The sequence below is a fragment of the Lacerta agilis genome, chromosome 14 (assembly GCF_009819535.1).
Source record: "Lacerta agilis isolate rLacAgi1 chromosome 14, rLacAgi1.pri, whole genome shotgun sequence".
Lineage (NCBI taxonomy): Eukaryota > Metazoa > Chordata > Lepidosauria > Squamata > Lacertidae > Lacerta > Lacerta agilis.
This window is the reverse complement of record NC_046325.1, coordinates 41,739,152-41,759,336: the sequence shown is the minus strand read 5'-3', so window position 1 is coordinate 41,759,336 and position 20,185 is coordinate 41,739,152. Positions and strand designations below refer to the sequence as shown.

The 20,185-nt window shown below is 44.3% G+C and overlaps 1 protein-coding gene across 1 annotated transcript in view; it reads left to right on the top strand.

Annotated features, from left to right (window-relative positions):
- Nucleotides 1-20,185, top strand: part of POLR1A (RNA polymerase I subunit A) — a 32,561-nt gene that overhangs the window by 8,870 nt on the left and 3,506 nt on the right. Inside the window, exons 12-30 of the mRNA XM_033169137.1 lie at nt 606-833; nt 2,070-2,324; nt 3,360-3,551; nt 6,109-6,258; nt 6,814-6,997; nt 8,489-8,571; nt 8,662-8,820; nt 9,302-9,400; nt 9,884-10,036; nt 10,244-10,326; nt 11,579-11,744; nt 11,954-12,175; nt 13,672-13,886; nt 15,096-15,263; nt 15,735-15,870; nt 16,537-16,694; nt 17,409-17,544; nt 18,614-18,736; nt 19,601-19,861. Coding sequence (XP_033025028.1) covers nt 606-833; nt 2,070-2,324; nt 3,360-3,551; nt 6,109-6,258; nt 6,814-6,997; nt 8,489-8,571; nt 8,662-8,820; nt 9,302-9,400; nt 9,884-10,036; nt 10,244-10,326; nt 11,579-11,744; nt 11,954-12,175; nt 13,672-13,886; nt 15,096-15,263; nt 15,735-15,870; nt 16,537-16,694; nt 17,409-17,544; nt 18,614-18,736; nt 19,601-19,861 — 3,171 coding nt within the window. The remainder of the gene's footprint in view (nt 1-605; nt 834-2,069; nt 2,325-3,359; nt 3,552-6,108; nt 6,259-6,813; nt 6,998-8,488; nt 8,572-8,661; nt 8,821-9,301; nt 9,401-9,883; nt 10,037-10,243; nt 10,327-11,578; nt 11,745-11,953; nt 12,176-13,671; nt 13,887-15,095; nt 15,264-15,734; nt 15,871-16,536; nt 16,695-17,408; nt 17,545-18,613; nt 18,737-19,600; nt 19,862-20,185) is intronic.

Below are 20,185 nucleotides of genomic sequence, written 5' to 3'. Positions count from 1 at the left end.
AAAACATTTAGCATTAAAAACTTCCTGAAACAGGGCTGCCTTCAGATGTCTATGAAAAGTCATATAATTGTTTTGCTCTTTGACGTCTGATGGGAGGGTGTTCTACAGGGGGCATGTAACTACCAAGAAGGCCTTCTGCCTGGTTCCCTGTAACTTCACTTCTTGCAGTGAGGGAACTGCCAGAAGGCCCTCGGAGCTGGACCTTACTTCTAAAGCTGAAAATTTGTGTCTTCTAATATATTTCTCCCAAAACATCTTGCAGTGATGATTGGTCAGGTATGCTTCATTGGGAACACATAATTTTCAATGACTGTGTGTATCACCACCAATATACACAGCACTTTGCAAAGTAACATCAGCCCAAAAAAGGACCCACATGGAGCCAACAAACTAAATGTACAGAGAAGGATGGACGAAAAGAGGAAGAAGAAGGAATGATAAAAGGAAGGGCCAGCATAAGCGAATAATATTTATCTGGCTAGGACACTGATTACTTAGCCTTCTGGAATCGGGCAACAAGAGTAAGGAGAATGGAAGTGAATCTCTGCTCTTGTGATACCACGGACAAGAACTTGATCCTTGCCTTTGCTCTTTCTTCCTTATAGGTGTTTGCTACCAAACTGACTTATCCTCAGCCTGTAACTCCCTGGAATGTCCAAGAATTGAGGCAGGCGGTCATAAATGGTCCCAATGAGCACCCAGGTGCTTCCATGGTTATCAACGAAGATGGGTCTCGCACGATACTGAGCACAGACAATCAGACTCAGAGGGAAGCCATAGCCAAACAGCTCCTGACTCCTTCCACAGGGGCACCGAAACCAGGGCTAAAAATTGTGAGTAGAGTCGCTTCACACGTAAGGGCACTGCTTAGTTCAGGGCAGCCAACACGGTGCTCTCCAAATGGTTGGGAGTCTAGTGGTCAGGGATGATGGGAGTTGTAGTCCCATCATCCCTGGCCGTTGTAGGTGGAGGGCATCATATTGGATAATGCCCCTGACCTAGAAGTTAGGATGTTGAGGTTAAAGACTTAAAACAAAAAACCCACAACCCTCCCTGGTCAACTTGCATTGTTGAAGATTACAGAACTTCTAGCAGTCCACCGCCAAGTTAGTGGCTGGCTCCATCAGGTCCAAAATTTAGAGCAAGGGGTGCAGGATAACCTGGTCCCCTCTCAACACCTTCCCCAGTCAAGGGAACACATTTCCCTCCTTAGGCAAATGGAACATTGCTTTCTGAAGCCCCAGTATCTGATAGTCTGAACACAATGGAGTGAAGGTACTGGACCACTAGGTGTTAAGGCAGATTCTGGGTTCTCCATTGTGGCGTAGTGGTTAAGAGTGGTAGACTCGTAATCTGGTGAACCGGGTTCGCGTCTCCGCTCCTCCACATGCAGCTGCTGTGTGACCTTGGGCTAGTCACTCTTCTTTCTTTGAAGTCTCTCAGCCTCATTCACTTCACAGAGTGTTTATTGTGGGGGGAGGAAGGGAAAGGAGAATGTTAGCTGCTTTGAGACTCCTTCGGGTAGTGATAAAGCGGGATATCAAATCCAAACTCCTCCTCCTCCTCCTCCTCCTCCTCTGTGAATTCTTCCACTTTGGCTGGCTGTGTCCTTTTAAACATGCTTTGGGGGGGCTTTGTTGGTTTGTGTTTAATACACATTTTAATAGTGTATTTTGAGTTCTCATCTTGTTGTGAACTACCCTGTGATCTTCAGATGAAGGGTGGTATACAGATTAAACAAACGAAACAAGTAACGGACCATGAATAAAAAGAAAATTTCCTGGGAGATTGTCGTAACAAGGCTGCTTCCTCCCCTTCCCCTGTCTCCACTGGCTCCAATCTCACGTAACTGCTCAGGCCTACAATGAATCCCATGAGAGTCCTGTGCCCCATTAGCTTTAGTCAATATATTCCACCATCAAGGAAGAAGAGGGGAGAGACACAGGTTGCAGCTTCTTAGCCTTTAGGAGGGAAGAAAGGCTTTGTGACTCCTACTGTGTATCGAGAGAGGATCTTACCTCCCTTGGAAAGATTTCTTTTTTATGTGGCTGAACTTGAACCTCTTGCAGGTGTGCCGCCATATTAAAAATGGAGATGTCCTTTTGCTGAATCGGCAGCCTACCCTTCACAGACCTTCCATCCAAGCTCATCGAGCTAGGATCCTGCCCGAAGAGAAGGTCCTGAGGCTTCACTACGCCAACTGCAAAGCCTACAACGCTGATTTTGATGGCGATGAAATGAATGCCCACTTCCCTCAGAATGAGCTGGGCAGAGCTGAAGCCTACATCCTGGCGTGTACTGACGAACAGTATCTTGTCCCCAAGGTGAATCGGGGAGCAAATTGTGTTGGACGTTGCTTAATTTTTCCGCTGCTCCCTTTGCATTTTCCTTCTCTGTTTTTCAGCCGTGTGGTGGTAGGAAAGATAGATGCCGCATGACTCTTTTATTTGCCAGTGGAGGAAACAGGATCGTGAACTTGCAAAAAATATTGCCGGGCATGCATTGCCAGGCTTTGGAATTGCCATTGGATGCTCTGGGAGGGTCCAGCTGCGATTGATCTGCATGCCGATCAATGGAACACAAGGCCTCTGAATGCAATTCAGCGCTGGTTTTGCACTGGGAGGGAGCCAGGGTGGAATAATTTTGTAACTGAGCTGTGGTACAACTCGAGGTGGGGTGTTTTTTGGGGTGTGTGGAGCTTTTAAAAATTGAAAAACTAAGGCAGCCACTGGCAAAGTGACCAACTTTGGGATGGGGGCCTGATGATAATGTCCACTGTGGCATTTTAAAGCATGGTTTAGCAATTGTAAAAACCCGGAGGGGTTCTGTAACGTCTTGAAGGGAGGGGATAGCAAAGTTGATTGCAGTGACATTGTGCGGGATGGCGGTGGGAAGAAGAGCAGTTAGCCCTTTTGCTGCATGACACCTGAGGAGCAAAATTCCCTCTCCAAGATGCATTGCAGTCTGGAGAGGCCTTTCACCTTTTTCCACATGGGGGAGAAAGTGGGTGGTGGTGTTTATTGCAGAAGCAGTGAGGAAGGGCTTTCCCTCAGCCTGCCTGCCATTAACTTTGCAGCCCCCCCTAACGCTTATTTCCTTAAAGGGTCTATGCACCTTCATGCTTCTAAGCCCCAGGATGGTTGTGTTGCCTCACAGTTGTAAGCCCCTCTGAGCCACAGTCTCCCAGCCTGTAGTGTGGTGATAATAACAGTGGACTGCTGGTTTTGTCCAAGGTCTTTTCCAAATTAACTTGTAACTTAATCCTTTAAGTGCAGTGTTTAAAGGAGCTATAGAATTTCCCCCTGGACCTGCTAACATAACCGCTTGACGCTTCCTTTTCCGTCTCGTGTGTTTCTCAGGATGGGCAGCCGCTGGCAGGTTTGATCCAAGATCACATGATCTCTGGTACCAGTATGACCACCCGGGGCTGCTTCTTCACTAGAGAACAGTATGTGGAACTTGTGTATCAAGGACTGGTAGACAAAAAAGGAATGGTGAAGCTTCTCCCTCCGGCCATTATAAAGCCGCACCACTTGTGGACAGGGAAGCAGGTAGGTTTTTTTTTTAAAAGAATTTATTAGATTTTCCAATTAAAAAAACCAATTAAAGCCAATACATTATAATACATGGTTAAACACTCCAAGCTCCCCCCTCTCCCACCGAGGGGAGCAATACGCACCAAACCCCCCTCTCACAGAGGTAGCAAAAATCATTTTACATTTAACCACATACTTTCCAAAGCACAGCCCGCTGACCCTCCTCCCAGGTCAGTCAATTTAATTCCAATCTTTATTCCTTTACGATGACTTCCTCAGTCCCCCTCTTACTGATTTCTAAATTATTACATAGTTCCAGCTTTATTTACCTTTAAACTCTAATTTAAAATCCATCTCATCATTTTACCTATTGAACATTTCTCTACCTCCGCCTCAAAATACTTCTGTAATTTCTCATTATCTTAACCAACATTTTTCATATTGCTCATGCACCTCCCTCCCTTATGGTCCCAGAGATTATCTTTCAAAACATTGTCCGTTATCGCAGTGTCCATCTCCAATTGTCATAACCATAATGAAGTACCATTTCGTTTTTAAATTCTGATATTTTACCCTATACCCTCCCTTTCAAAGAACCCGGCCCATAAGACATAAAAAAGAAAATCCTGTAACTGTCCAACTAATCGCAGGTCTGTAGTCTTTTCACAATCCAGTGGCAACAGGAACCAGTGGCAACAGGAACCAGTCATTAACACTATTAAATTCTTCTTGCCTAAAGGCTCCAATTGATGTATCCTGTTCCAGCTCCTCTTTTTCAGCATTGTCACTGTTCCCTTCTTCCTTTTCCTTCTGTTCCAATGTAAAGTCCTCCAAATTGTCCACAGTCTCACTCTCCAATTCTTTATGTGCCAATTGTGCAATGCTGTTAATTCCCACGGCTACTTGCTGCAAAAGTTCCAAAGCTTGCTTTACAAACCGCGAGGACAGTTTTCCCTTTGTCATTTCAAGGTCGAGCTTCAAGTTGCTAGTCACAACAATTTATTTCTTGCTACGTAGATCCTTACTGCATAAATACGCCTTTTTTATTTTTAATCATTGCCAAAGTTTGTAATATCCACTCCATCTGGACCTCCGGGAAAGAGGAAAATAGATCCAATCCACTTTTAAAACTAAAAACACCCTTACAAAAGTTTCTTTGTTTCAATCGCATTGAAAATAGCTTCAGTTACAAAGTCACACTGTCTCTTAATCTCAGCAGAGAGGGATTGACTTCCGTTTTTAGAATCCCCTCCGAAGCCAAATCAAATCAAATTACTTAGTTTTCTCTTCAGATTTGTTCATTTGTCCCTCAGTATCGCAGCTTCGTGCAGGCAGGGAAAGCGGTATGTCCGATTTGCCGGGGCTCCACTCCCTCGCTCTCGGGGGCTCAAAACAGAGCCTTACCGGGGAGGGAGGAGCACCCTTCTGGCACCCGCCGGACGACCATGCCCCCAAAACTCTCGATTTGGGGTTCCTTGGGGGTCTTCTGCGGGAAGCAGGTAGGTTAACCAGTACGCCTTAAATAAAATAGTCTATTCAGAGTTGAGCAGTATGATTTAAGGCTTGGCCTTTCACTGAAATAATGGGCACATTTTGGGGGTTTTTGTGTGTGTAAACACACACATATATATGTGTGTTTGCAACTGGAGGTGCCTGTTCTGCGCATTCGCACGGCTCAGCAGTACGCTTCTGCTCATGCGCGCGGCGCGGCACGGTAGAGCACTTTTGCGCATGTGCGCATGGCGAAACCTGGAAAAATACTTCTATCTGGAGTTAATAGATTGTTTTTGTTTGTTTGTATAATTCAGTTTCCCCTTGATAGTGTGAAGTAGCAATCTGTTAGCTATACACCTGATTGACTTGGATAGAAACAAGAGGAATGAGTCTAGCTGGTTAAGAATATTCCCCATCCCTCCTGCTGCTCTCGGCTGTGTTGCTGCCTGCTGAAACGGGATTGGAGACTCCCCAGTTTTCCTTTTAACATGCTGGACATTTCCATTATGTTTTCTCCCACCCCCCGCCATTATGTCCAGCTTCCTTCCATATTTTTCATTCTCTCTCCCGCCCATCACGTTTCCCCCCATTTTCCTCCAGCTCCCCTCGCCTTTCCCCCCTGGAATGCGATTCTGTGAGCAGGGGCTTCTTTTTATTTTTATTTTTTATGCAGCCCCTCCCTTTAGTGCATAATAGGTGCTTACTAAATATATTTTCAACTGTTTTCTTTTATAAACCTCGCTTCATCTGAAGATCTCAGGGTGGTTCACAAGATAAAAATACAGGGCAAAAGCACAAAATGAAAAAGTGAAAACACAACAACACCCACCCCCCACAAAAACAATAAGATGGGTGAAGATGGCTAAAACACAGAGATCCTTTTGATAGGTTGCCTGCATCCAGGGACTTGTGTTTGTGCAGTTCAGCGTTGTATGTATGTGCTTCCTGCTGTTCTATCCACAAAGGTGAATACACTATTTGCCAACAGGTGGGGTAGGTAAATACCTTGAAGGGACCAATTACATATCAGAACAAATTCCTTTTTCCATTTGTAATCAAACCTTGTATTCCATCGCAGGTTGTTTCTACATTGTTAATAAACGTAATTCCAGAGGATCACATTCCACTGAACTTGCTTGGGAAAGCTAAGATTGATGGAAAAGCCTGGATGACAGGCTCTGCCAGTAGAATTCATGGATCGGGTCTTGCCTTTATGTGCGAATCGCAGGTATGGTACAAGGGTCGACAAGGGTCCCAGAGTTTTGGCTGGCCTTGCTGGCCAGATAGGACAGTCCTTATTGACATATGAGCATATCCTGATCAATACAGGCAACTCCCCATTTACGCTGGGGTTATATTCCGAAGCACTGCACGTTTAAGTGACATTGTGTATATTTGAAAGATCATTGAAATAGCCTGCAAATCCCACCTCGCCTCTGCCCTGTGCTGCCCATTTTTGTGACATTTTTGGGTCACTTCTGGGTTGAGCGCGATGCACATATGCGCAGTCGCACACATATTGAACATGACCAGATGGGGGTTGCCCGTACCTCTGAGGCTCCGGGCCCTGTCTGTCCACCCTGGCATTATTATTACTATAATTAATTAAATTTATATACCGTTCTTCATCTGAGGATCACAGAGCAGTTTACAGTATAAATGCATGTCAAAGCTCTGTGCTGTTTTGGTAAAACTAAAATGGGCATCTAAAAGTGCACTAAAAGAGGAAGTTTCGATGTGGGTGTAGTCAAGTCTTGACTTGGAAGTCTTTTATGTCTGCCAGGTTGTCATTAGAAATGGAGAGCTGCTCTGTGGGGTGTTGGATAAAGCTCATTATGGTAGCTCTGCCTATGGGTTGGTCCACTGCTGCCATGAGGTCTATGGTGGTGAGACCGGTGGAAAGGTGCTCACAGCTCTGGCTCGGCTCTTCACTGCCTACCTGCAGTTCTACAGAGGTTTTACAATGGGTGAGTAATCCAGTTCTCTTTACTGTTTCTCTTAAAAAGAAGCACACAGTTGTTTCAACACCCAAACTATTAATGAAAACATCTCCTAGAATGACACTTCTGCTCTGATCCTTTGTTTGAAAATAGTCTGCATTTGGGTGGTTCTCTCTTGGTTCAGTGTGTATCTTTTCTTTCTGAACCTTATTGACAAATAACGGTTCCCATTGATTGATTCCTATGAGGGATTTCCCAATGTGTTCCCAACCATGGAATTTACCTTACTAAAGTACAGATTGCTACAGTTCCCCAGCCAACCTACAAAAGGCAGGTAAAGAAGTAAAAATGCTGCTTGTTCAGCTGTCTGAATCTGTCATGTGTATAGTGAGGTTTGGGTACTAATTCCTCATGTTCGGATAGGTGAATATTTGCCTAGCAAGCATTTGGGAAGCGAGACCTTTGTGCATATAGAATAGACCAGGGGTAGCCAACTTCCAACAGACTGTGATCTATTCACAGAGTTAAAAACTGGCAATGATCTACCCCCTTTGGGGGGTTCAAGTCAAAGTTGTTGAGCTTTTCTTAGGAAGGAAAGCCCTGTTTTTGGAGAATCTTTCCAGTAGCACCTTAGAGACCAACTGAGTTTGTTCTTGGTATGAGCTTTCGTGTGCATGCACACTTCTTCAGATACCATCTATCTGGCCAGTATCTGAAGAAGTGTGCATGCACATGAAAGCTCATACCAAGAACAAACTCAGTTGGTCTCTAAGGTGCTACTGGAAAGAATTTCCTATTTTGTTTCGACTATGGCAGACCAACACGGCTACCCACCTGTAACTGTTTTTGGAGGTTTACGTAAAAGTTGTTGAGCTTCTTTAGGGAGGAGGAAAGTGACATTGAGCTTTTTTTTAGGAAGGAAAACCCTGTTTTTGGTGATTCAGGTCATTTTAGGGGTGCAGGGCAAAGGTGTTGAGTTTTTTTAGGGGAGCCAAAGTTTTTTAGCTTCTTTGGGGGGAACCACTGATCTACCGGTGATCTACCACAGACATCCAGTGATCTACTGGTGGATCATGATCTACCTGTTGGAATGCCTGGAATAGACAATGGAGGGTTTGTTTGTTTTTAAATCTGTGGTTTAAGGCAAAGGTGGAGAACCTCAGACCCTCCAGGCCTCTTTATCCAGACCTTGGGACAATTACTCCCCAGGCTTCATCTTTACCCTCCCAGCTTTGCACTCAGCTCGAGTGCTTTAGCCTCAGAGCATGTCCTTGGACATTCCTCTTGTTTCATTGGATGGAGAGCAGTGTATATTGAAACCTCTGACTTTTAGCATGAGTGGAACGTAGCATACTGTACATTCATTGCTTCTCCTGCTTTTGCCCCACTCACCTCACAGAGTGTTTGTTGTGGGGGAGGAAGGGAAAGGAGAACGTTAGCTGCTTTGAGACTCTTTCGGGTAGTGATAAAGCGGGATATCAAATCCAAACTCTTCTACTCTTCCTCTTCTCATTCTAGGAGTTGAAGATATCTTGGTCAAACACCGGGCAGACCACAAGAGGCGCAAGATCATTAAAGAAAGCACCCGGTGTGGTACAAAGGTAAGCTGATACTTTGGGGGTGCGGTGTCTCACTTCTCCATGCGCCTTGCATACCTGCCTTGGCACTCAACACCATCTTGTTCTTTTCAGGCTGTTCAAGCTGCGTTTAACTTGCCTCAAACCTCATCGGATGAGGAGGTCCGAGGGAAGTGGCAAGACGCCCATCTTCACAAAGACCAGAGAGATTTTAACATGGTCGATCTGAAATTCAAAGAGGAAGTCAACCATTACAGCAATGAGATTAACAAGGTTTGCATCAAGAAATTTGAGGTCATCCTAACATAACATTGTTTCATGTATTAGACTTCTTATCATTCCTGTGCAGTCCACAGTAATATAGATATAGATGCTTAAGTTTATCTATACATTTGTTTGAGGAGCTCAGGGGCACGTAATATACAAGTTCTCCCATTTTATGATTGGAGCAATTAAGTGGAGTGGATTAGGCCCAAGCCTGCCCAGTGGGCCTTATAGATAGCAAGGGGAGTGGGGGACTCCACCTTCCCTGGTCCTAGTCTGGATTCCTGCCCACTTCACCACACTAGCTCTTGACAGAGTAATTCATACTGCTTTTTCACTAAGGAAATTGTAGTTCCAGTAACAAAATATAGAAAAGAGAGTTGGTTCTTTATTTTCCCCATTGGTTTCTTATTTCCCCCCTATTTCTTGGTAGTGTCGTCCTGGCTTAAACAGTGACTTTGTTTCTTCTTTTATTCCCCAAAAACTGCAGGTGTGCATGCCTCTTGGACTTCACCGGAGTTTCCCAGAGAATAACTTGCAGCTGATGGTGCAGTCAGGAGCCAAAGGTTCTACTGTGAATACTATGCAGGTATAATTTTCAGACAGTGCACTTTAGCTGTAATCTGCAAAGCAAGATCAGTATACCTTCCACATGGTCCAGACTTCTGGACCAGGAGCGCTGTGCATAGCCAAGTGATAGCAGTGATTCATTTTGTGATCAGTCATTACTACAAATCGTTCTGCTCTGAACATTCTTATTTTAGGACACCAGTGAAGATTAGCTAGCCACCACTCCTGTCTAGATGTTTTCAGTTCCTCCTGTTGTTATTTAAATGCATAAATATCAGAGAGAAATCACAGGGATCTTTTTAGATTATTCTAGCAGGATGAAAACTGCAGGTTACGTGACAGAACTGGAATATAAGGAAAATAATAATAATGTTTTAACTCAACATATTTTTAAAGAGCTGTAGTTTTATTTAAAGAAGTCAAAGAAGTAAGCTAGTTAATTCTGATGCCCCCCCTTGCACTTGCGTTTGTATCTCATTGTGTCTCTCTTGGCTTCTTAAAGATTTCTTGCTTGCTGGGCCAGATTGAGTTGGAAGGTCGAAGGCCTCCCTTGATGCCATCTGGCAAATCGTTGCCATGTTTCCAACCTTATGACTTTCCCCCCAGATCAGGGGGGTTTGTGGCTGGCAGATTCCTCACTGGCATTAAACCGCCCGTAAGTTCTTCCACCTTGACTCGTTTTCTCTGGGCTACATTTCTCTCGTGATTTACAAGCTGATATAATCTAATATCATTTTGTCTCTGTTCTGTTGGATATTGCTTTCTGGAAGGCCAGCTTTAAGCAGAGCCTTACGTAGCATGCTGCTGCCTGGTTACGTGGGTTAAGAGTCCTTTTATCACAGAGGTTATATTTGTGCTTTAGGAGTACTTCTTCCATTGTATGGCTGGTAGGGAAGGTCTAGTGGACACAGCTGTCAAAACCAGTCGTTCTGGATACCTTCAGAGGTAAGAGCTGCTTTATTACAGTGTTTCTGTTTTTACACAGTGTGGAGAGCCAGTGTGGTGTAGTGGTCAAGAGCGGTAGACTCGTTATCTGGGGAACCGGGTTCGCGTCTCCCCTCCTCCACATGCAGCTGCTGGGTGACCTTGGGCTAGTCCAGGCATAGGCAACCTTCGGCTCTCCAGATGTTTTGGCCTACAACTCCCATGATCCCTAGCTAACAGGACCAGTGGTCAGGGATGATGGGAATTGTAGTCCGAAACATCTGGAGAGCCGAAGGTTGCTGACCCCTGGGCTAGTCACACTTCTCTGAAGTCTCCCAGCCCCACTCACCTCACAGAGTGTTTGTTGTGGGGGAGGAAGGGAAAGGAGAATGTTAGCCGCTTTGAGACTCCTTTGGGTAGTGAAAAGCGGGATATCAAATCCAAACTCTTCTTCTTCTTCTTCTTCTTCTTCTTCTTCTTCTTCTTCTTCTACACTTACCGATGTTACTGCTTCAGTGGCGTGCAGTGAAATTTTTCTTAAGGGAACTGTTAGGGCCAGAGGTGCCAGCTTGCAAGGGTGATTGGAGCGGGGGGCGACATTGCACACATGAGCATCACACCTCCCTCCCTAAGGCTTTGGGGAAAAGGCGCCAGGCCTCTGACAGGATGCTGCAATCCTGCTGCCTCCCTCCCAAAGTCCACTTGGCTTTGGGAACGTCCGGGAGGGCTCTTGGACCCTGTTGGAGCATTGTGCCTCCCTCCCTAAGCTGGGCAGAAGCTTCTTGGACTTTGGGAAGGAGGCACCAGACTTTAATACTCTTAATTTACTGGGTTTGAATCCCCACAACGGGGTGAGCTCCCGTTGCTCTGTCCCAACTCCTGCCAACCTAACATTTCGAAAGCATGCCAGTGCAAGTAGATAAGTAGGTACCGCTGTGGCGGGAAGGTAAATGGCGTTTCCGTGCTCCCTGGCTCCCGTGTTCCGTTGTGCCAGAAGTGGTTTAGTCCTGCTGGCCACATGACCCGGAAAGCTGTCTGTGGACAAACGCCGACTCCCTTGGCCTGAAAGCGAGATGAGCGCCACAACCCCAGAGTCACCTTCCACTGGACTTAACCGTCCAGGGGTCCTTTACCTTTTACCTTTACCGGGAACATTTAAGGGACTAACCTACTCCCCCTAGTCCATGGACTGCACACCACTGTACTGCCTAAAGACACTGACTTCAGGGTCCCCTAACATTCTCCTCCTCTTGTCATGCTAATCTTTGTGCAGGTGTATCATAAAACATTTGGAAGGGCTGATAGTTCACTATGACCTGACTGTGCGAGACAGCGATGGCAGCCTAGTCCAGTTTCTCTATGGAGAAGATGGCCTAGACATCCCCAAGACACAGTTCTTGCATTCCAAGCAGTTCCCTTTCATCACAGATAACCACAAGGTAGGATCTTCTGCCTCCATTTATTTCCATGGACTTTGGATTGTATCTTCTTTTAAAAAGGACTTCTTCTGAAAATGGCATGTTGCAGGGTTTTCGGGAGAAGTTAAATATGTGCAACGGCTGCATAGCGCTGTCTGTCAGAAAAGGCCCTTTCATGGTAAGTGACCAGTGTTCCATTCCATAAACTGTTTTTGTATATTTTTTTACAGGTGATAGAGAAATCAAAGCATTTGGATGAAGTGTTGCCGAAAATGGACCCCCAGCAAGCAAACAGCCAGTTCAGATCCATCAAGAGATGGCAAATCAAGCATCAGCAGTCTTTGAGAAGGGAAGGAGGCTTTTTGCTGTTTTCTCAGGAAATGTTGGCTAGTGTAAAAGCACAGATCCCTACAGGAGAACTTGTGAATGGCCGAGATCCTGTAACTCTGCAGGTAATTTTCAATACAGATTGGGGCTTGTCAACCTAGGAAGTAGCCCATCTGGGAGAAGGGAAATTGATCCTAAACCTCCAGTGCAGGCTTCCTAAACCTCGGCCCTCCAGATGTTTTTGGCCTACAACTCCCATGATCCCTAGCTAGCAGGACCAGTGGTCAGGGATGATGGGGATTGTAGTCTCAAAACATCTGGAGGGTCAAGGTGGAAGAAGCCTGCTCCAGTGCTTTGCAGGATATCTTTGGAAGAAGAAAAGGCTAAGGAGTAAACCCTACACAAATCCAGAGTGGAGTCCCTAAGGTGGTTGGATGGCATCTTGTATGCCTCCTTCTGGCAACTCCTGCAGCCAAGCTGGTGCCAGGTGTATTGCTCTGCTTTCCATTGGACCACATCTGCAAGGCCGAGAGGGAGGTCTTGTCTTATGAGCATCCCAAGACCTCCATACACACTGCCCAGGCTTGCACCCCAGGGAGGTCACTTCAGTGCTACTAACACAGTGATTTGACTTCACCCCCAGAGGTGCACTCTATTGTCTCTAGAGATGGGTGCCAATAATAATACTGTCCAATTGTCTGGGTGGTTTGCAGTTGATTGTAATGATTCATGGATGGAAAGGTTTGCGTGGTTTATGGTGTTTGTAGTTATAAGGGAAATAATTTGCCTCTGTCCCTGTGGGGCTTTTGGTTTTAACTGGAAAAGCCTTAAAACCAGTTTAGCACTTGGAGTGGTTTCCAGCAACGCTTCCTCTGCGTTCTCCTGCTTCTCCAGTGCTTTCATCAGTCAGTTGCTCAAACTTCTTACTTCTTACTTCTTCTTGCGCAACGGTGTGTGTGCCTTTCGTGCCAGCAATTAAACTCCCACAAAGTCTGGCTTGATTAAAGCAAGTAAGCTTTATTTACAAGCATATAAATCATGGAGCTCCTCTCCGGGGCTCACGGAAGACATGTCTGCTCAAAAGTGAAAGCAGGACTTGTCCGCTCAAAGGTGAAGGCAGGACTGACCAAGAAATAAACGGTGCGTCACATAAATCACAAAGACATCGCATACAGCAGATAACCCAGATGTTGTGACACATCCTCCCTGTGGGAGGAGCGAACTGTTGAGCTTCTTTAACTCTGAAAGCTCTAAACATCACAGTCCCAGTTTTTTTTTTTAATTGTTCTTTCAAGTGAAGGAAATCTGCGTACAGTGCTAGAAAAAAAAAAACTTATGCTGCCTTTGAGAGCCAGTGTGGTGTAGTGGTTAAGAGCGGTAGACTCGTAATCTGGGGAACCGGGTTCGCGTTTCTGCTCCTCCACATGCAGCTGCTGGGTGACCTTGGGCTAGTCACACTTCTCTGAAGTCTCTCAGCCCCACTCACCTCACAGAGCGTTTGTTGTGGGGGAGGAAGGGAAAGGAGAATGTTAGCCGCTTTGGGACTCCTTCGGGTAGTGATAAAGCAGGATATCAAATCCAAACCCAAACTCTTCTTCTTTAATTCTGCTGCCCATTTCAGTTGATAAAGATGTGGTATGAATTGAGCGAGAAGAAGCGGAGGAAGTATCAAAAGAAGGCAGTGAAGTGTCCTGATCCTAGCCTTGCTGTCTGGCGGCCAGACATCCATTTTGCATCGGTATCGGAAACATTTGAAAGAGAAGTTGAGAATTTCCTCAGAGAGTGGGACACTCGGAACAACACGAGCTACAGCAAATCTGAACTTTCTTCTCAGAGGTAGCAATTTTTATTTTAAGGCATATGCAAACACTGCTGCTTCTGTCAGGGTCTGGAATGCCTCATTTAAGTATTTTTTAGTTTAAAGTACAGCATTTATTTAAGTAAATAAATTTAAATAAATAAAATAAACTTAAACTTATTTAAGTACAGTGTCTATTAAGCGACATCTTAGTTCTCTACTTACTGTGAAGAGACAATTGATCGCATCACAAAGTTGCTGCAGATACTGAACAGGTTGTCAACATGTGACTGTCCTACGGCATGCTACGATAGTTTCCTGGTGTGGAGCTGAAATGTCTTTATAATCCTGAAAAAGAGAGCCTAAATCTTCAAGATTAACAGTTTTCTAATTCACAAATAATAAACCTAATACATTTTTTTGTTGCTTACTTGCCATCCAACACAAACCAGTGGTCTAGGACAGGAGTAAGGAATGTGTGTGGCCCTCTGGATGTTTCTCGACTCCAACTCCCATCAATCCCCACCAGCATGGTTGACAATTGGGGATGATGGGAGTTGTAGTCCAGCCACATCTGGAGAATGACAGGTATCCTATCTCTGGTTTAGGTTTCTCTCTTTGCTGTCTTTATTTATACGACTGGCTTTTTATCTTCCAAGAATTACTTCTGTAATAGTAACAGAGGAGGTTTTAGGAATCATTAATTAATGCTACACTTGTAAGGTAACAGCTGCAGAGAGAGTTAAGACGCTGGCACTGAATCTTATGTGGAGCTGGAAAATATGTGTGTTTTTGAGAGAGAGGCAAAGAGGGATGGAGGAATGTGCCGCATGATACTCTGTATCATGAAGTAAGTCCTCCCAGATTCAATTGCACGTACTCCTTGATAATTGTGCATAGGAGTTGTAGTCTAAGGAAGGAGGTGAGATAGATGAGGGCAGGAATTGCTATTTGAATGATGCACCAAGGCCTTTTAAAGCCTTTACGCCGGCATAGGGTGTGGGTGGGTGTCATTTTGACTCTGTTTTAGGCATCAAAATCAGAGCACCCAGATTATGAAATAGAGGACAGTGAAGACTATGCTTTTCCAGGGAGTTTTGTTAGAACGGTTGCCTCCTTGAAAGGTTAATCTGGTGCAATTTGTCATTTTGACATTTCTGTTTTATTGTAAGTAACTTTTAGGCACATTTTATACAGAAAGGCAGGATACCAAATTCCTAAACCAGCTCCTTACTCGGTGTCCTCAGGTTAAAAGACTTGCTGCATTTGAAGTGGCAACAATCGCTCTGTGACCCAGGAGAAGCTGTTGGTCTCCTTGCTGCTCAGAGTATTGGAGAGCCCTCCACGCAGATGACTCTGAACACCTTTCACTTTGCTGGAAGAGGCGAAATGAATGTCACACTCGGTATCCCGAGGTAAGATAATGTTGTGTTGTCTCGTTTTGTACTAACGCTTAAGACTCTGCTCCAGAATGAGCTTCTCCTAACCATAAGTCTCTCTCTAAGCTGTGCTGCTCTGAACACAGATAGAAAAAAGGCAGAGGCTTGCCTTAGGGTGGAAAATCAAATACGTTTTTTTTTTTTTTTATTCTTGCCATTTTGGTTCCACGCCCCACCCCATAACTTTTGCTTTCATTGGAAAATGAAAATAATTGCTTTCATGTTGTTGTTTTTTCCACTGCTCTGCCATCTTGAGTAGTTCCTGCCTTCTGGGGAAATTTCAGCCCTTCCCTCCAGTCCCCAGAGGGCAGGACCTAGCGCAATGTTGAATGCCTGTCCCACTTATAAAGAGAGTAGACTTTCAGCAGGTAAGACCTCTTTAAAAAAAAAGTAAAAATGTTTCTTTAGTATCTGTGTTTCTAAACGTTCAATAATTCTTTGCTATAGGTTGCGGGAGATCCTGATGGTGGCTACTGCTAATATTAAAACCCCGATGATGAGTGTTCCTGTACTTAATACCAATAAAGCTCACAAGAGGGTGAAGAGGCTGAAGAAGCAGCTTACCAGAGTATGCTTAGGCGAGGCAAGTCATTCTTTATATGGAAGTCTTAGATGTCCCCTCTCCCTTCCTGAAGCCTTTCCTTTCTGGTACTTTAAAGTGACAAAGGGATCAGATTTGGAGCTGGTTGAAGACCTGAGCATGTGCACTTGCAGCAAGAGAAGTGGTGTTGTTTTTTCTTCCTCCACCCCGTTTTGAAAACTCAGAATGTGTTTTGGATTAAAAACAACAACAACAACATCACCATCATCATGGCATATAATCTTCTCCAGTGGACTGTAGGGGAGGTTTTTGGAGAACGGGAAAATGAAAATAGTTACTTTCTCCTTTCTCCTGAGGCCTCCTTGTAAAGGGCAGGGAGGGAGGTTTCATGGTGTGCAACTCGCAAACTGCAGCTGTAAGGCACCTTCAAAATTCTCAAGACAGTTGCTTTCTGTGCTGTGTGGAAGTTCAGAATCCCAATGGCGCTTCAAATTTGAAAGTCTGCTTCTTTCGTGTGTGTGTTTTCCTAACGGAACATTCACATTCTTGAATATGGAGCAGGCTAAAATCATTTAGAAAAAAACTTCAGTTCGGAAGAAGGCTAACCCTAGGGAAACTTCAATTGTACTGGCAGCAAGATGGCTTACAAAGGTACAGATAGCTTCCTAATATGGCATTAGAATTTAGACTTTCTTCTTACTGTTTCAGGTTTTGCAAAAATTTGACATTGAAGAGTCTTTGTGTTTGGAGGGGGTGGTAAGCAAACACCGTATCTACACCATCAAATTTAGTTTCTTACCATATGAATGCTACCAGGAAGAGAAATGTGTGAAGCCCAGGGACATACTGCATTTTATGGAGTCAAGGTTCGTCCTTTTCTGCTCTTTGCTTCTCAAGACTTTTATCTTTGGACTGCAGAGATCTTAAACCTCAAAGCTGTACTTTGCTAATTGTTTAAACACGATTAGGCGTCAATGAGAAGGAGATTGCTTTCCTTCATTCCAATTTTAGACTAGGCATTGTCTATACACTCCCACTTGGACTGGATTTTCATATTTCCCCAGACACTGGCTACTCCTTAGTTCAGGAATTTTTCACTAGCCCTATAACAAGATTCTACATTTGAGGCTACCCTCCTACTTATGAAATGAAAAGTATAGGTTTCAGAATTACAATACAGTGGTGCTCCGCTAGACGAAAATAATTCGTTCTACGAGTTTTTTCGTAGAGTGAATTTTTCGTCTAGCGAAGCGGCAATGGAGCGCGGAGGTTTTCGCGCCAAAAATTTTTTTTTCCGTCTTGCGAGGCAGCCCCATAGACTTTTTCTCTTGCGGGGCAGCCTTCCGCTAGACGAATGCATTCATCTAGCGAGTTTTTCGTCTAGCGAGGCATTCGTCTAGCGGGGCACCACTGTAGCTTTAGTAATTTTAATTACAAAAACAGCAGGGAAATTCCCTTTCAGTTTGCCCTCTGACTTGTCTGGATCCAGAAAGGAAGCATGTCTAGCATTGGTTGCAGAGTTGCACAGTCTGGAATCCAATTCGAGGCTCTAATTGTGAATGTATTACTCCTTACTCCAGATTCTTTAAAATCTTGCTTGAAACGATTAAGAGGAAGAGTTCAAAGCTGGCATCTTACAACTCTGTGAGCACTCGAAGAGCAATGCAGAGGGACTTAGAAGGTAATGGGGAAGATGGCATATCCCAAGAAGACCAGGTAAAAGTCTAGTCCTCTTGAGTCTACTGTGAATCCTTGGTAGGCTTGGTAAAAAAACCAACCCATTTTTATTTGCATAGCTTTGCTCCTGCAATTCATTCTTTCACGTATTGCAGTGGTAAACTGCTATCTTAAGTACGCAGGTGTTATTTGAAGTGTCCAGGAATCATTTGTGTGGATATGTTATACAGAATGAGAATAGTTCCTTCTGACCTTGAATCAGAGCCTTTTTTTTCCCTTGAGCTCTTCCCCCTTGGAAATGTTTCATGCTGCTTTTAGAACTCATAATACAGGCACATAAGTTGTGCCCAAGGTAAAAACCGATTTAACGAAATGCTGGTCTCAGCATTGCAATTGATGAGAATGACCGGTTGAATTGTTGGTGATTTAAGATTGTTTTCCAGACCTTTGAAGGATCTTAGCTTTACTGCCCTAAGATTCTCCTAGCGGGTCGGCTTCCTCAGGATATTCTACAAAGCAATAGTTACTGCTAGAAAGCCTCTCAATTGCTTCCTGTATTGTTCTGTTAAGTTATTAGACTGTTGAAATAATCTACCTTCTAGACCAGGGGTCAGCAACCTTTTTCAGTCCACCGTCCCTCAGACCATGTGGTGGGCTGGACTATATTTTGAAAAAAAATATGAGCGAATTCCTATGCCCCATTAAATAACCCAGAGAGGCATTTTAAATAAAAGCACACATTCTACTCACGTAAAAACACCAGGCAGGTCCCACAGATCACCCAGAGATGCATTTTAAATAAAAGGACACATTCTACTCATGTAAAAACAGGCTGATTCCCGGACCGTCCGCGGGCCGGATTGAGAAGGCGATTGGGCCGCATCTGGCCCATGGGCCTTAGGTTGCCTACCCCTATTCTAGACCTTAACAGCGCTATCAAGTGTGAAATTAAGGAAGCCTTGTCCAGTGGAAGCTTAGTTCTCTATGGATGCAGAGTGTTCTTATGCCTAGTATTTCTTTCAAGCCTCTCAGCAATATGAACAAAATAACCCATGTAAAAGTGTGAATCTCGAGGCCGTTCCCCCTTGCAGCTTTTCTCTTTGTTTAGGGTGACGATGAAGCTGTAGCTGAGGAAGGAGGAGGAGGAGGCGGAGGTGCTCCTGATGCTGAAACAGGTGAAGGGGATGATGATGCTACAGATGCAAAAAGAAGAGCAAAGCAGGAGGAGGAGGTAATGACATACTGTTAGGTCCCAGTAGGCTCTGCTTGTTTCAGTAAGAGCCGACTAAGAAAAAGGCCTTCTGCTCAGGTCGGTTTCTGAAGCAGAAGGAAAGGGAGGTGGGATAAAGGGAAGGGTCAAAATACTTAAGGAGCAATATTTTGTCCATGTAATAAATCTACTTCATTAAAGATTTGGCTTGCAGTGTTCTGTAACGAGTACAGTGGTACCTCTGGTTAATAACTTAATTCGTTCTGGAGGTCCGTTCTTAACCTGAAACTGTTCTTAACCTGAGGTACCACTTTAGCTAATGGGGCCTCCTGCTGCCGCTGTGCCGCCACCGCAAGATTTCTGTTCTCATCCTGAAGCAAAGTTCTTAACCCGAGGTAATATTCCTGGGTTAGCGGAGTCTGTAACCTGAAGCGTCTGTAACCCGAGGTACCACTGTATATGTTGTCTAGAGAAGTATATGACTAAAAGCAGCTTTATACTGGTTGTCAAATGACAGCCTGTGTAAGTCATGTTTTTAAACAAACATGCTTAACCTGCCTGCATCCATAGGGCACTGATCCAGAACCTGCTATTGGTCCAGGGGTCTCACAATTTTTTTCCTTCTGAAAAATCACCCCCCAAAGGTGCTGTTTGTTGGTTTTTAGCTGCAAACTAGTGCAGGGTGCCGGTTTGGATCAGGACATTAGGATCAATGGAAGATTCTGTCTATGGCCCAATTGAAAGTGAAATTTGAAATTATCCTTGTACACTGGTTCTAGTACTTGGAGATGCAAAACTTGCTTAAACTTGTTTAAACATTTCCCCCTGCTTTTTGTTGTTAGTTAGTTATAGTTCGTCCCTGACTGATGTGTATCTTTCTTGCAGGTTGATTATGAGAGCGATGAGGACAACGAGGTTGATGATGATGATATTCCGGATGAGGAAGAGACACAAGGGTTGGATGAGAGGAGCCCAGAGGGAACGGAATCTCAGGATGAGCATTATTCTCCTTCCTCTAGTCAAAGAACTCAAAACAAGAGGAAGAACTTGGATGAATTAGCACAGCACAGAATTAATGCTGTGCAGCAGAGCAGCGATTCCATAGAGAGTTATGCCTACGACATAAAAAATGAACAGTGGTGTAAGGTAAGGTGGTAGAAGTGTGTGCGTCGAAAAACTGATGTGTTCAAGCTGCAGAACACAAACCGTAGTGTTTCAATTGACCTATTTATTTAGTTACTTAGCATTTTAGCCCACTTTATTGCAGAGGCTTTAAAGTGGCTTGCAAATAAGAAAATGTAGACATTATTTACCAAATATAGGCATAAAAGCAGCAGATAAAGCTCTAAAAGAAAATGACTAGCTAGTAGAAATCTTATAGAAAAATACTTACACACTATGATAAAATAATAGGAGGGGAAGTGACCATTTGCTTTGTGCAATACAGTGTTCCCACATCAGTTTGTGGGG